The following is a 16,011-nucleotide window of genomic DNA, read 5'->3' on the forward strand; positions in this document are numbered from 1 at the left end:
GCATGTCCCGAGATTCATTTTCCATTCCTCTCTCTCTGTACGCGGAACGAAAGAGGAAGACGAGCTGCAAAACCGTGATGCGGTATACACATACTACGAATCCCTCCTCTCCCTTTACTCCGCGTGTCTATAATGCATCAGGCCGCGTTTTCCGGTCGCACATGTCTAATATATATATGTACGCGTTAGCTGCTTCTACTGTTGCGCAATTGAGAGCATTCCCGCCCGCGACTGTGCAGCTAATTAAATGGCAAACGTAAGGACTGTATACGTGCGTAGCGCGCACACACACACGTAATGACGCGTAATCGTGATATATATCCGCTGTTGCCGTACTCGCGACATTATGTATATAGCCTTACTTCGCACTCGAGTATACATATACGTGCCCTCTCGGCATCATGCAACTACTCTTCTCGCCTTTGCATAAGCACGAGGACACAATGGTAACGTGTACCTTATACGCCAGCCGACTTTTATGTCACGGCATTACTTGCGTACGAGCGTATATGCAAGTATTATGTATGTATATCCAAGCGACACCTTCACCTGACGCCCCACCACCACTTCCTTGCATCAGGATGGTCTTGTTTTTTTTTTTTTTTACTTCGCGAGCTCATTCCTATGTATATTACGTGTGTTTCACTTTGACTCTCCGAGCTCGGCTTTGTAGCTCTGCCGTAGGCGACTGTAATTCCATAGCGCAACCCACCCACCTGCGAGCGACGGCAGATACAATTTTATATCCTTCCTTGTGTACCATGTGCGTGCGTCTTTGTCCGGATTTTTTTTTTTTTTTTTTTTTTTTTTTTTCATTGTCTCACGCACACGCGAACGTAATTTTTTTTGTTTTTCTCACTTGTACATTGTAATTGGACAATATTCGCGTCAAATACGTACTTATACAACAAATACGCGTTTTAATCGAAAAAAATTGAATAAAATAATTAAAAACAAACACGGAAATAGAAATAATGGAAGCGCTCTGTGGAATGGATAATTTGTTTTATAAACCAAGGGATAAATACACCGGAAAAATTGTAGTAAAATTAAAAAAAAAAAAAAAAAAACGTAGAAAGTAAAATACTCGCTGCGGTATTTTATAGGCACAACAAAATGATATAGCCGCCAAAACACACTACTCTTGTCAAAAATTTTACGTAATACCTGGTATATTGAAATTGACCACAGGCACAGCTATAAAAATAATCAATTTCGCGGTCGGTAGGTAATTGGGAAGAAAAAATAAAAAAATAATAATAATAATACCGTGGTCAGAACGTCCTGCTCGTGCAGGCGGAGATTGTCGTTGGGAAAGAGCTCCTGGATGCGGTGCAGGTCGCCCTCGAGCTGGCCCCGCTGGAGGACCGCGCCGCTACCGATCTCGTTGCCATTGTCCGAGGCCAGGTTTCGCGCGTCGTGTCCCATGTACCTCTCGTACTCTGCAAGCCTCTGAACCTGAAAATCAAAACATTGAAAGTTTTGGTTAGTCATTGCTTTTGGATTAGCCGCCAGGGAGACAACTTTATCTTTGTAAGCAGATCAGAATCTGTAAATCGGCACTAGTGTCGAGGAAACATTATTCCTTTGATTTCTCTTTTTACGGGAAAAAATCACCAATTCCACCAACATTTCGTTTTCCATCTCAACGGTTTCACAGCTTACCTCGAGTAAACATGGACAAAAAAAATTTCGGTCTCTCTTGTATACGTACAAGAAACCAAAACCGCGTCATCTGATGATCGGATCCTAGGATGGAAAGGTTTACTCAACCGTCCACTCTTTGTGTCGATTCAACGCGCGAAATGAAAAAAAGCATGACCGACAAAGTGAAAGCCAGCGGTAATTTCGCGCTTTACGCTGAAGAAGAAGGAGACGACTCGCGTTTTTGAGCGACAGTAACGTCAGCTGTAGGTACACGTACTTTCTAAACAGAAATGTATATACGCAATAACAGAAAAATCGTTTTTCAAGAAAGTACATTTTGTTTGAGTGAACATAATGATAATAGTAACAGTATGCCGATTGTATGATTCGAGTACAAAAATTTTTTTGTACAAGGGCTTCCAAGGATATCGCTAATAGTAGATTTTTTATTGGTCAACCGAGATAAATTAGCGAGTCTACGAAACTAAATCAAAAGCTCTCCCATTCCCTTCTAACTCGTTTATTTTGTATGCGCCGAAACACATCTATACATGCAAAAACCAAGTAATAATTACCTCATCCACTGAAACGCTGCTATCCGATCGGTAGTATAGTAATGAAATTTAAAAAAAAAATCCAAACAAACGAAAAAACGTCGTATCGCATCTGACGCTCGCGAGAGACAAACATCGCAGATAGGCATATAGGTATCCTGTAACTAGATCCATCGTCAGAGGCCTTATCGTCCGCAACATATACAGAGAAGCTGCAGGTCGTCGCCATCAGCTCGAAACGACACGCGCGCATATTACACGTCACGTATATATGTAAGTACACGTATATCATATGATACTCCTTTCGATGCGCGACAAACTCGTATGTGCGCGGTGAAAAAACGACCGGAGCGACCGGATAATTTTCCATAAAATTTACAACATCCGAGGGAGGTTGTTCCCTTGCCTCCGGAACCTAACAAACTGGTCAGGCCAGATTTGCTTCCGATACGCGACTATACGACCGGCAGCTGCACCGATAAGACACCAACGCCCGAGAAAGAGGCCCTTATTATCGTTACTCTACGATGATTACCTCACGAGATATATGTATATATATATATGTATATATGTTTCTTTTCTTTCTTTTTTCCACGCGATAAATGCATATAATATACACATGTGCCCTGAAGTAAGAGCGACAGCAGCGGTCAACTGCCCCAACGCACGTCCGTCGCTGTTTTTCTCATTTTCAACGGGTAAGTATACGCTCCCTCCTCATGTCTCCTGCACAAGCCGGTGATAAAAACTAGGAGGAGCGCACCTACGTGTACGCACTCGTGGAAAAAGAAAGGAAAATCCAGCGCTCTCGGAACAGGTTATCATTGTACCCCTCCCAACCCATCTCTCGATCTTTACCACCTTGGGCGATTCCCCCGTCCTGCGAGGCCGATAATAGCGTCGACGTGAAAACTCGCGTTCGCACATTTTCGCTCGTCCCGCCTTTCCTATACGGCTCGAACGGGGAAGGGAAATAAGGAATCACTTCCATACTGCGTATAGGTATATGTGTATACGTCACATGGAAACAGTGAAAGTCAAATGAGGGAGATTTTACATTCTCCTTCGATGGCTTTACGAGCATATAATATGAATTTTATATTGGGAAAATTTGAATCTCCCTCTCTCTTCCATACTTTCGCTATCTGATGTTAGGGCCCATCATCATATACGGCGGAGGGCCGATGTGGTGGATAATCGTGAAATTTCGTGCAACATCCAGCGGACGTCGTTTGCGGCTTTCTCTTTTAAAATTGTGTGTCTATATATATATGTACACGTATACGGACATTCGTCATTGAACACGGAGCGATTCGAGTTTCGCTGATTCTCGAAACGATTGAAGCAGCCGTATTATATAAACGGTCGTTAATTATGATCGGTGAAATCTCTGTTTGACGAGGTGTTCGGTTGAATCGAAAAAAAGGCAAAGTTATCTGTACAAAACGTACTTTCTTAAGCCCAAAATGAACCTGTCATTTTTTTTTTTTTTTTTTTTTTTGGTTAGTGATGGGAAACTATTTTCGGACTCTTTATCTATACTATATTTATATATACCGTAGTTTTTTTTCTTCAGCCTAAAAACACCATGTGGGTCAGAGGAACGAAAAAAGTATACGAGTGCCATTTATGAACTTGCGAAGGACGAGCGGTTATTTCCAACCACCCTCAATTGAATTAAAAGTCCATTAAAATGTAATTTGTACAATCAAGATTACAAACATGTAGACTTTCAAAGCAGCGCATGACTCAAGCATTTATCTGAAGCTAATGGGACACCTTATCGAGTACGCAGCAGATAATTTTTTTTGCTCATCCATCTGATGCACATATTTATCTCGTCACCCCGAAACTATAAGCACGAAAATTCAAAATGAGCGATGCGTCGCACCAACGCGAAAAGGGACATTTGCATTAGTTAATCGAAGGGACTAGCCTTGCCACTTTCTCCTTTTACATAATATAGGCGTGCTATCGTTTCATATTCTTATGCAGATTGAGAATTTTCGGGACAATTTTAATGTAATTTATACGATTATACCTTGCTCTGCTGCGTTTTTGCCGCGTTGGTGACACAAGCGAGAGAAATTCAAAAGCCCATGGCAGTGAAATTTCATTATCCGATTATTTACTTGTATACATCTATGTAAGCAACCGATACGTTGTTACAATATGACGGGGGATCGTTACACCTTTTATTAATTATTTTCTTGACTATACTTGTTTTACCATCTCCACTATCATCACAAGTTCATGACCGAAATAACAAACAAGACCCAAATGAATTTATTTTTAATTTTTACTGAAAAAACATTTCAACGCAAGCGAAGCGCAGCAGATCATCTCGTGCGCTGTATACGTTATTATATATGCCAAGTACTGATGTGATATAATCTCAATATATGCCAGTATGAAATTTAAAAAATGGGATGATCTTCCAATAAGAGAAATGTTCAATAAAAAAAAAAAAAAAAACAAGTGTTGAAAGTCTACGTTGTGGGCCTACCTTATCAAGCGGCTGGTAATCATTAGATTGGCGCCGAAGGGACCGAAATGATGATCGAGTCTTTCTACACCAGCTCGAAAAAACCCTCTTCATTTTGCACTCCAAAGTCAACTTTGCTGTCACTATTCGCAACCAAGAAAAGGAAATCGAGAAAAGTAAAACAAGAGGACACCTCGAGCACTCCACGAGAGGTAAACTGAGGACTGACGGACGGCTGTCTCGTTGCAGTCCCGCATATCTCGATACTTTGCACTAATGAGTTTACTCGAACCACTTACTATTGGCCCGAGCGTAATTACGGAAAATCACCCCCCCCCCCCCGAGCAACCGGTAACAATTGGTCTTATAGAAAAGGAAAGTAGTGAGATCATTTGGGTGATGAGTATATATACGAGGACATCTAAGGTGGCCTCTGTACTGCCAGCATGAAAGAATTGGATCTTACGAAGACGAACTTCTTCTATACTTATTGGACCACATGCTGAACATTGGAAAAAAATAAAAATCGACGAGAAAAATTTATTCAACAGTCTATGCTTGAAACAAGAAAAATCCTCTTATTTTTACCCATAAAATATACCTGATTTCTTCGCTTTTTATTTAGTTTCTACATGTATTTTGCCGTAATTACAATTCTGTGAGCCGTAAAGACGTTTAAAAAGTGAAAATTCGACAGATCAGAAAAAAAAAAAAAAAAAAAAAAAAAAAAAAAAACTTATAGATTACCATGAGTCGAAAAATCTCAGCAGCGGGAGTTCCCGGAGATAATATACGAATAAAAAAAATGTATATAAAAATAGACAACACCGAAAGTCTGAGAGCATCCGGGCGCTCCTCGAGAATTTATAATGGACGAATCTCGTCGATGTCACCGGCGTTCCTAGAAATCAATTCGCATACCTTTTTTTTCAACTCCCACTCCTCATCGCCGGCGATGACTTTCCATTGCCGCGGACGTTTGCATATATGCATCATCTCGGGCTCCCCTGTGCACGTAAATATGAATAACAAATTATGGTCCAAATATGGCACGCGTAAGTATGCAGTCATTAATCGAAAGTGAAAAATGTACAAAAATACGAATCGGAGGACTGTATCGTCACTCGAGCTGATGTCACTGCGTGATTGAAGAGCGAATGAATGAAAATATACGTGCACTTTGAGGTTCCTCAAAAAAAAAAAGCACCCCCCCTAACAGGAGGGTACAAGATATCGCGAATTGAAAAAAAAAAAGTGAGCACCCATGTAGTGGGTACTATAAGTATATACATTAGACGGAGCTGCGAACTCGAGAAAATGACGAGAGTTACGTGTAAAGTATATCAGAGTAGAGTACACGAAAGCCATTCTGCCCGATGCATGTATTACCTATACCATATACAAGCAACTGTTATTGCTTTCATGGTTTTATATATACACGTATACGTGCTCATTTCATATTCGCTTGGAAGTATCGATGTATACGCCGATTCGAATCGACGAGGGGGGAGAGAGAGACCTTCGGAGGGAAAGAGTAAAGTGCACACGAGTGTATAACGAAGTACAGCGCGAGCGCGAGAGGCAGGAAAGACGAGAGGAGGAAAGAAGAAAACGAGTTGCCGAGATATGTGTGTATGCCAACTGCAGGTACGGGCGCGGGGTAATATATACACACACTTCGTCGCTCATGCGAGCGGTGAAAGGAAATTATTTCGCTATGTGTATCGGCCTCCTCGTCTATCAACCGGTGCACTATAAACTGCGTGTACCATTATATTATATGCGCTATCATTTTCTCTACTTCTCATGGAGTTGATTAAGTATTACCGAGGCGCTCGATGTTCACCAACTGTACACACGTATATGTCACAGACATTTCCTTTTCGTTTCGATTTCATTCAACGTTTCCGAAAGCCAATTGAACTCGGACGCTGACACCGTAATCGAGCATAACATCATGATCATCTCTCTCCTCTCATCATCCGTAATATTATTTTCAATATTTCTACCAACTCCGAGTCTGTCGATTTCCACATTGGGATTTGAGAAATTTTTCTTCTTCATCTGCTTTTTCATTTTTTTTTTTTTTTTTTTTTCTTTACTCTACAAGTGTACCTAACGAGCAATGAAACAAAACAGAGGCGAGTACTAATTAATTATCTTACGCATCGTAATATCTAAATCACCACGAAGAAAAAAGGACGAGTGAAAATGATCGGAGGCACCGTTTGCTCTATTGTATGTGCCCGCAGCACATGGAGCTCCGATGGAGCATCTGTGCCGATTGAAAGTAAAAGTATGTATCATATATAATACATGTACGTACGGACCCGTTCAATTCCCTCCTATAAATATGTTATAAGTGGTTTGCACCGATATATAGTTACGTTCGTACGATTAACGTGGTGCTGAAGAATTTTTCAATAAAACCCACAGACGATGGCACATTTACACAGAGCACCTATATTATTATATTACATTGTACACGTATAGTTGCGTTATCAATTGAGATACGCTATACGAGGGACATTTAAATAGAGAAAAAAGATGTATCGATCGATTTTCACTGAACTGTATAAATGCTGGGAAATTGAGATGAGCAATGTCATAGGGATAAGCTCGAAGGTGTGGTAAAGTATATGAAATGACAATCAACGTACGGAGAAAACTGTAAAATCAAAAAGCTCGCAACGTACATATTCAACATGTACAAATTATTGTGCAAGTATGTCTTAATTTTACCGTATACTACAGGTAGTCGGTAGCAATGCACCTATACGGTGTCCACACAAGGTCTTGGTGAATACCTCCTATGCACACATACACAATGCAGTAAATATAGGCATATGGTGTTTATTCACAGGCAAGGAGTGCTAGAAATTCCAGAGACGCGGTTGCGAAAATTTAAGAATCGCAGAATTCAATAAAGGCATACGTATACATACACATGGGTACAAACGTACCGTATACGTGCCTATATATCTCAAGAGTGTACTATCGCAAGCAATGAGTAAAGTTTGCTCGGGGAGTCTGAGAATCATTACCAGTGCAGTGGTGAAGTTTAATAATACTTGCCACGGACGCGTCCTGCGAGTACATCATGTACATCATATTGTTGTGCCTCTCCTCTAGTAAGTCACCAAGTATACATATTTGGTCGCACGCATATTATAATGTAATGTAAGGTGCAGATTAAGCTCCGAGTAATCGTATATGTATACATCGGTGATCGGCTATCGCGAGTATCATCGATAACCCGCAGCGACAAAACGCGGTATATTATATACATCGCAACCAAAAGTACACTCGCGCTTTTTCCAAAAGTCTCATGACCCCGACGCGCTAAGAATATAATTATATATGTGCATACAATATTTGTCCCAAATTTTTACCGAAATACATACGCGCGGCGGAAAATTCCAGAGACTCTAACTCGAAGCTTTGTTGCGGAGGTGTTTGCCTGCACATACACACACACCAGCACCCCGGCCAACAACAAAAACACAAATGCATACAAAAGAGAGGATATATACACAGAGGGGTTGGGGGATGAGAATTGAGGAAAGGAAGGAATGGGGAAAAAACGAATAACATACACGTATATTTATGTATATATTATATCCCGGATGAGCGTGTAGTGTGCGTGTAATATTATAATGGCCCTGGAACCGAGGCCATATTCCGGGTACATTTAAAAAGGCTTATCCCGTTGCTGGACTGATAAAGCACTAACGGTATTGCCCTCCCCAACCCCCCTTTTTGCAAAACATATACACATATATATATTCTATATACGGACGCGGTTAACAGCGTCAAATTCATCGAGAGTGTACATAGATAGGTATACACGAGCATCATTGAACCTGCGCGCAAGCATCCGGCGTATATACCATGGGCACTGTGTGTAGCTATATCGACAGCTCGACGGGGTGCGTATATATGTATTTATATAGACGAGGTACACTAGCAAAAGGGCCTGGGCCGGTGCTTATCAACGCGACCGACCCGGGCGAGCTGCAGATATGCATCGACGGCCGCTATAAATATGTGTTTTGTAATGCCCATCGTGTCATCCCTGATGCTGTATTATATATTATATACACGGCAGCGGAGCAACCGTTGTCCGTGTGTGCCGTGTGTATACACACGCGCTAAACTATAGCTGTACAATAGCCCCTATGGATTATATACATATATCGCACCACCACCACCTCGTGCAGCCGATCCTGTATATTGTAATGCCACCGTTGGCATCGGCCTAACGGTATGGGATATATATGTTTTATAAATATATGTATAATTATATATTGTGTGGTTGGCCAAAGTTTCGCAAAACCGTGTGCATCGACATCGACGCAACACACAGCTAGATTAAACAGCTAAGTATATATTATAAGTGCACACGCGCGCATGTATATAGCTTATTTCTTGTGCCTCTTCCTCGAGGTCTTCCTATCCATGTTACAGGTAGCACTGCGATGGCTATACATACATAATATACTATAAGACCGCGTGTCGCTCCGTGTTTATATATAATGTATGGATGAGCGAATACGTGTGTGTGTGTGTGTGTATCCGCGGAGAAAGCGAGCGTATATAAATATATACGGAGGAGGTAACTCAATACTTTGACCTTCAGGTCCGCTCCATTCACCGTTCCTTCGCGGTACTTATATACACTGCACGATTCGCCCTCTGTGTTGGTGTGTAAGTATAATATTATAGCTCATGCTGCGTCTCTCCTTATATTCCATCCTCCCCCGCGTTACAGTAACTGTATACTCGCCTACTCTAATGTACGTACACGTATGATAATGTATATGTATATAGGGACCTTTACCCACTACGAGTTGGTGAACATTTTTATTTCAACATTCACGTGGTACGTACGAGCGTGAGTTTTTTTTTTTTACTTTCCTTTTTTTTTTTTTTTCAAGTAACATTATCCCTCGGGATACCTGTTGTGTACTATATGGGGGTGCAATCCAATATAGCCGAGCGCATACTTACACTCCTGACCTATTGGCTCGCTGCGTGCACCTTTCCAATCGTACGTGCAGTATTATATCCGTATAATCGTACCTGCTCCGCGTGCACCTGTGACGTTCCTATACGTTGCTATACCAGATAGATTGCCCTCACTTGTATACTTACTACACGGTAGGGTGCCATAAAATCGTAAAATATTTATAACGCGAGAAAACACATTTTTTTTCAATTGATCCCTAATGTCGAACATGTACCATCATCACACTTTGATCGTCCACGTTAGGCTACTCCATAAGTTCATTAGGTATATTTGTATAATTTTCGAGCGCTATACATAAATGACTCATCATTGGGGCAAAAAAGTCCGCAACAGAGTTCTAACGCTTGTACCTTGACCCGATTACAACGAGCCATTAAGAGAGCCAGGAAAAAAAAAGAAAAAAAAAGGTAAGTACCTGTTTTCGGAAACCCTTGTCCGAACGAAGAGGGCAGCGATCGCAAAAAATTAAAATTCAATTCGCTCTGGAAGCGCGGATGCTTAAAAAACGCCCCGACGAAGCGAGAGGGAGAGGAAGAATCGAAGAGGACACGCAGGGACGTATATAATATATACAAGTACTTCATATAATATACGCTTGGTCGAGCGCTTGAAATTCGGGCTTGCACGAGCAATTTATTTACGCTCATAATCGCTACACACTGCACCGACGTCCAATGCAAAGGAGAGGAGGAGGAGAATGACATTTGGCGGGTCTCTGATGTACGAGCGTACGTATACAATAATGACGACTGACTCTCGTGCATCGCTCTCATCCGCACCGTTGCACCCGGTTATGTATATACATTACCAATGCAAGATATGATGAATGAAGAAGATGGAGGCAAGAAGACAAATAAACGAGAGGAAGGACCGGGGGGAGGGGCAGAAGAAAGGAGGTGTCCCCCGTGAATTTACAACCGGGCGATCTTTTCTCCCCGGCTTACATTGGCGATCGTGTTTCCGTCCGGTGTGTATTACATGCGCATGTGGATACAACTGTGTAAGTAGCGCCTATAAATTGAGGATTGAACGCGAGTGCAGTGATTTTCGAGCCAAACTTCTCCAAGTACGCGCTCCGTAGCCTTTTGGATAATGTGTGTATTGCGTGTGCGCGGGAGTTCAGTGCATTTCGCGTGTACTTATTTTCGACGCATAACGGTGCAGCCCGCAATACTTACTGTTAACTTCTCGCGGGTCGGAGATGATTTTTTTTTTTTTTTTTTTTTTTGTTGTAACAGTGGCGCGAGCGTGATTTATCATTCCTGGCTTGAATAACGTGTGATACGCGTGAATTATATTTTTCGTTACTACGCACCTATACTCGTAAGATGGAAAAAATTTTATCAATTGCTTCCTCGCGTATGAAACTATACGTGTCGATGGTTAAATTTTCTTTAAAACTTTTGAAAAATGTGTTTTTGGGTGTTTGATTAGTCCCACCTCAATATCTTTTCGACCCATTCCATGCCATTATTTTTCAACGACAGAAATCAATTATTTAAATTTTAAGTAAGAATTTTGAATTGGTTTTTCCTTTGTTACAACAAGACGCAACAAAATCAATTCAAGGATATCTATTACGCACGATTGGAAAATCAGTAAGCGCGGGTAAGATAAATTTGGTTCATCGAAGTTAATTAGGTTAATTGTTACAACTTATCGCAATTACTATCTCAATTGATAAAAGAAAATGGTACTTCCCCCAACTCCGTAAATAGGTATTGATTAAAACATAGAGATAACGGGATTAGAGCATTGCACTCTGATTTTTTTTTATCAATATTGTGTAAGAAAAACATATTAAAACAGACGCCGATACAAATATAATCGATATTACCAACGATTTAAATGAAAATTTCGAGAATGTATTATCAAACTAACAATAGTCATCATATTTGTGGGTAATACAAAGTAATTTTAATATTTTTAATATTTATTTTTTTTTTTTCATTACTTTACCATTAATTGCGTTACATTTTTTTGTTTAACTTCCATCATCAAAAAAATGTACACAATACCATTTATCCGTGATGTTTATTTAGTGGGCTATTATCCACAAATATTTATGCAGAAGGCAATACCACGAAGAGAGAGATAAAAAAAAAAAATAAAAAATAAGGAGAGAGGGCGACGATCGCAATCAAAGTCGTTTAACATCAAAAGCTTAAACCCCCTCGACTCCTAAAGTTTCTACGTGCGAGCGCTGACGCATGAAAAATCGCCTAACCACTGTAGACATTTATACCCAAACAGGTTTCAATTCTCTTCGGTTATTCTATTCGATCGGATCGCTCTGTGTGTTATCTCGAGTGTGTGAGATAGTCGAGGCACACTTTACGCTTGGCTCTTGTATACGAAAAGCGTGAGTACACTATCAACTCTTTGAATTCGATTTTACATTTTTTTTTTCTTTCATTGGTAATATTAAAATAGCACAGTTTAATTCAAGCCAGTATAAAAAGAGCTCGTGTCGAAAAAAAATATCCATCTCTACAATTTGGTTTAAAACAATTGCACTTGTCTAGAAGAAAATTTTCACCTTTTGATAGTGATGATGAACAAACTGTGGTTGTAAGTTGATTCTAATGCAAATTTGAAAACTATCCTAACTTGTATTTGTCAGAATCTACTATCCGATGAAACAACTTTTTGAAAACTTCCGCTGAAAAGTCCTATGAAGATAAAAAATTTTGCATATTTTTACAGGTACTGTTATTTTTGACACAATCCTAAGTTTACACACATGTTTTATTTTATGCTAATTATGTCACATGTTTCGTTGATAACATAAATTTATCTTCGTTTAAGTATATCAAAAAAAAAAAAAAAAAAAAAAAAAGATAAAGTGACAGTTTCCAATGGTATTCTTTTCTTGCAGTGTTAAGCTTATACAAGTTCTTTTCTAGTCATTGACGTGCCGTCGCTGGTGCTACATCGCAATCATGATTGTAGTTCTCATAGCAACGATTACTCTACTGTCGTCAGGTGCTAGCGGTTCCACGACGAAACACGTGGTTCAAGCTTTTATCAACGATTCGTCGATTAACAACGGTACCCTCATTAACAGTATTTAAAAAGTGTTTGTCTCTATCCACATTTATTCAACCCTTTACGCACCACTTTCCTGTATGTACCATATGGTTCAAAAATTGCTTAAAATTTTTAACACGAAATATCAAACCTTATCTTAATAATACATCGATTGTATTACCTTCAACAACGCCTTCAAATAAACACATGTTAACTTGTTGTAACAAACTAGTAATGTCGTGAAAAACATTCTTCCAACTTGTAAATGAAAACGCTCGAGTACTATCCAGGAGGAACACGTATTTAATTCTCGTGCAAAGCTCAATTGAAAAGAAAAACAAAAAAAAATTTCGCTCTGACTTTTGGTGAAAAAATTAATGAACAAAATACTACATCCATTTCAGACGTGACATTCAAGGAAGTGCGCACTGTAACAAGGCTCGAGTGGCAGGCCCAACCTCCCACTGCGCCACCAACGCCCCTAAAAGCGAAGCCTGCCACTCACGTGATAATAAGCCACACGGCAACGACTCCTTGCTTCACCCAGGCACAGTGTGCCTTGATCGTGCGCTTCGTCCAAACGTTTCACATCGAGGCCAGAGGGTTGGACGACATAGCTTACAACTTTTTGGTAGGTACGCGCTATTTTTTGGATTATACATCAATAATGTGCGTGTGATAAAAAATGCCCAACAGGTCGGTGGCGACGGTTTGGTGTACGAAGGACGGGGCTGGGGCATCCAAGGAGCGCACACTCACGACTTCAACTCCAAGAGCATCGGCATAGCTTTCATTGGGACTTTTTCCAACGAGAAACCTACGAGTGATCAGCTTCACGCGGCTCGGGAGCTCGTGCAGCTTGGGGTGGGGAATAAAGAAATAAGCTCGAAACACAAGCTGCTGGGGCAGAGGCAGTGCGTGAAGACCGAGAGCCCCGGGCAAGCGTTGTACGATATCATCCAGACTTGGGACCACTGGTCTCCTGAGCCGTGACGAGAACAACTTTATATAACGATTAGTCTTCAGAAATTATAACTTTTTTTTTTTTTTTTTACATTGCATCTTGTGTGCATGCGCAGTGATTGATCGTTGCATATTTTTTAAATTCATTATTTAACGAAACTTGATGAGTAGATCGACAGTACAATAAGATTTGGGTAAATTTTTGCGGCTACGCTTTTTCCACACATCCCTAAGCCTTTCCTTCCACTAATCATTCACCACGCAGAGAGCCGCTCATTTATTTCATACATAGGTGTTTGGTTAACTAGTTTTTCTGTTCCGCAAAATATAAATGCCCATCTCCGCTCGGATTCACGAGCAGAATGACGTCAGGGTGTTTCTTCATACTTTCTCCATGTGTACCCACTCACTCTGTTCTCTCTTCCGATGGGCATATCTCTGTATCATCTTCTTTTCACGCGCCACGGCTGATGGTTTCATTACATTTTTGTAAAAATATGCGCACGTAATTACGTTACGTAAAAGTTAATATTGATAAATGCACAATTATCGTTGGCTACATTTTATACCTGAAGAAGGTAGGTACAATACCACGGATACTATAGACTGCACAAATACATCATCGAATGGAAAATACATTTCACTCCAAGAGGGTAAGTTATTCGAATATCTTATATACTTTTATCGCCATTTGCAGGAGGTATGCTCTGCAAGATGCGGATATCTTTGGATAAATGGCACGTTACACGAGCCTTCCGTGGATCCCTCCTCTTTAACCATTTTCTACACGCATAAACTTGGTTTAACACCAGCGGCAGTATAGTATAAAGTAACTCAGCGTAAGTGAAGCCTTAATTCAGATCCTTTTCATTCCCCGGCAGGAAGGGTGTTTTTTTTTTCTGGACGCAAGCAGGCATACGCGCAAGCACACGTATAAAGAGCACACAAGAAAGTATGATTGAAGTATGCGTGTACAGTACAAGTACGATATTTACATTCACGCAGGTGTAAATGCTTATAACATATTATGCACGAGAGAGGGAGCATAGGCGCCTACACGTGTATAGGTACTACACTCTTCTTACACTATACCTATGCCTGTACTTGACACTCGACGGACATGAATATGGATGAAACGTCATTGGTCTTCGTGTCATACCGAGAGAGAGAGAAAAATCCGTGTCTGTTCGTCGCTCGGACTTGCATCTTTTGTATTCGTTTGCTCCTAGATGCACCGACAAAATCGCACGTGTTGCGAGCCATCGAAAACACACTATTATTCGTTAGTATATACCCAGAAATATACGCAATATCGCACGATAGGCATCATCGCTCGTCGATACGATCTCTCTTGGGGAGAGGCCCTTTGGAAAATAAATCAACGACAAGCCGCGAGGCGGAAGTCGCGAGCTTTACTGCTCTCGTCGCAAATCACGGCGTATAAATTTCGCGGCTTATTATCATCTCTGGAGCCTCGCCGTCTTTGACACGCGCGAGAAATAAAGCCGGGGATCCCTTTGTGCTTAGGATATTCGTATATACATATCCCTCCTCGCCGCGGAAGTTTCGAAATAACGCGCATGCGTGTGCGCCCAAGAGATTGTTTTATCTATTTTTAAACACCTTCTTTTTTCTTTAATAACGCACGTTATTTTATAGCTGCAACCAACTCACTTTGACTCTTTTTTTTTTGTTTTTTGTTTTTTATTGGAAAGGAATTTGACTAAGCACTATATGCATCATAAGTACATATAGTAATTAAATGCGTTATGTTTTAAAGAAAAAAATTACGTTGAATAAAAAAATGAATAAGTATCTGTGTCCAAGTCTGCTCGTGTGCCGAATTTAATATACATACGGGTGTATACGTAAAATAAGTGTTACTTGTGCGCGCAGGCGACCGTTATTGTATGATTATATGCACGCGGTCGAAAAAAATCAGTGATCTTGAAATAAAAGCTGTTCCCGTATTGTTATATACCCATGCATATACAGAACGAGAGAGAGAGAGAGAGAAGAGAACTGTTAAGAGAGTCCGCTTGCAAATGCGGAGGCTTGGAAAATAATGCGCCGGATTCCTGGAGAGTTACGTGCGCGCCCGTATTATATACACGCATGCACGTGTGTAACCTGCAGAAGTTACGCGAGGCATGAAAATCGCTAACGAAGCGCAATAAAAAAGAAAAAAAAAAAAAAAAAAAAAAAAAAAAAAAAAAAGTCACAATGTAACATATACGAGTGTGTATTTATACGCATATTTTTTCTCCCTCCACCTGCTGCCCGGAGTTTCAGAGTCTGCACCG

The 16,011-nt window shown here is 40.5% G+C and overlaps 1 protein-coding gene and 1 pseudogene across 4 annotated transcripts in view; one reads left to right on the top strand and one right to left on the bottom strand.

Moving 5' to 3' along the window:
• LOC106641200 (uncharacterized) overlaps positions 1-16,011 on the bottom strand; it is a 94,942-nt gene that overhangs the window by 5,770 nt on the left and 73,161 nt on the right. For all 4 annotated transcript variants that reach the window (XM_089593320.1, XM_014355529.2, XM_089593322.1 and 1 more), the window contains exon 2: positions 1,270-1,458. In XM_089593320.1, the coding sequence (XP_089449446.1) occupies positions 1,270-1,458 (189 nt within the window). The remainder of the gene's footprint in view (positions 1-1,269; positions 1,459-16,011) is intronic.
• On the top strand, positions 12,658-13,738 carry LOC149374580 (peptidoglycan recognition protein pseudogene; annotated as a pseudogene).

Source organism: Copidosoma floridanum, unplaced genomic scaffold (assembly GCF_036245765.1).
Source record: "Copidosoma floridanum isolate Cflo_tuat_1 unplaced genomic scaffold, Cflo_Japanese_pri ptg000019l, whole genome shotgun sequence".
Taxonomy (NCBI): domain Eukaryota; kingdom Metazoa; phylum Arthropoda; class Insecta; order Hymenoptera; family Encyrtidae; genus Copidosoma; species Copidosoma floridanum.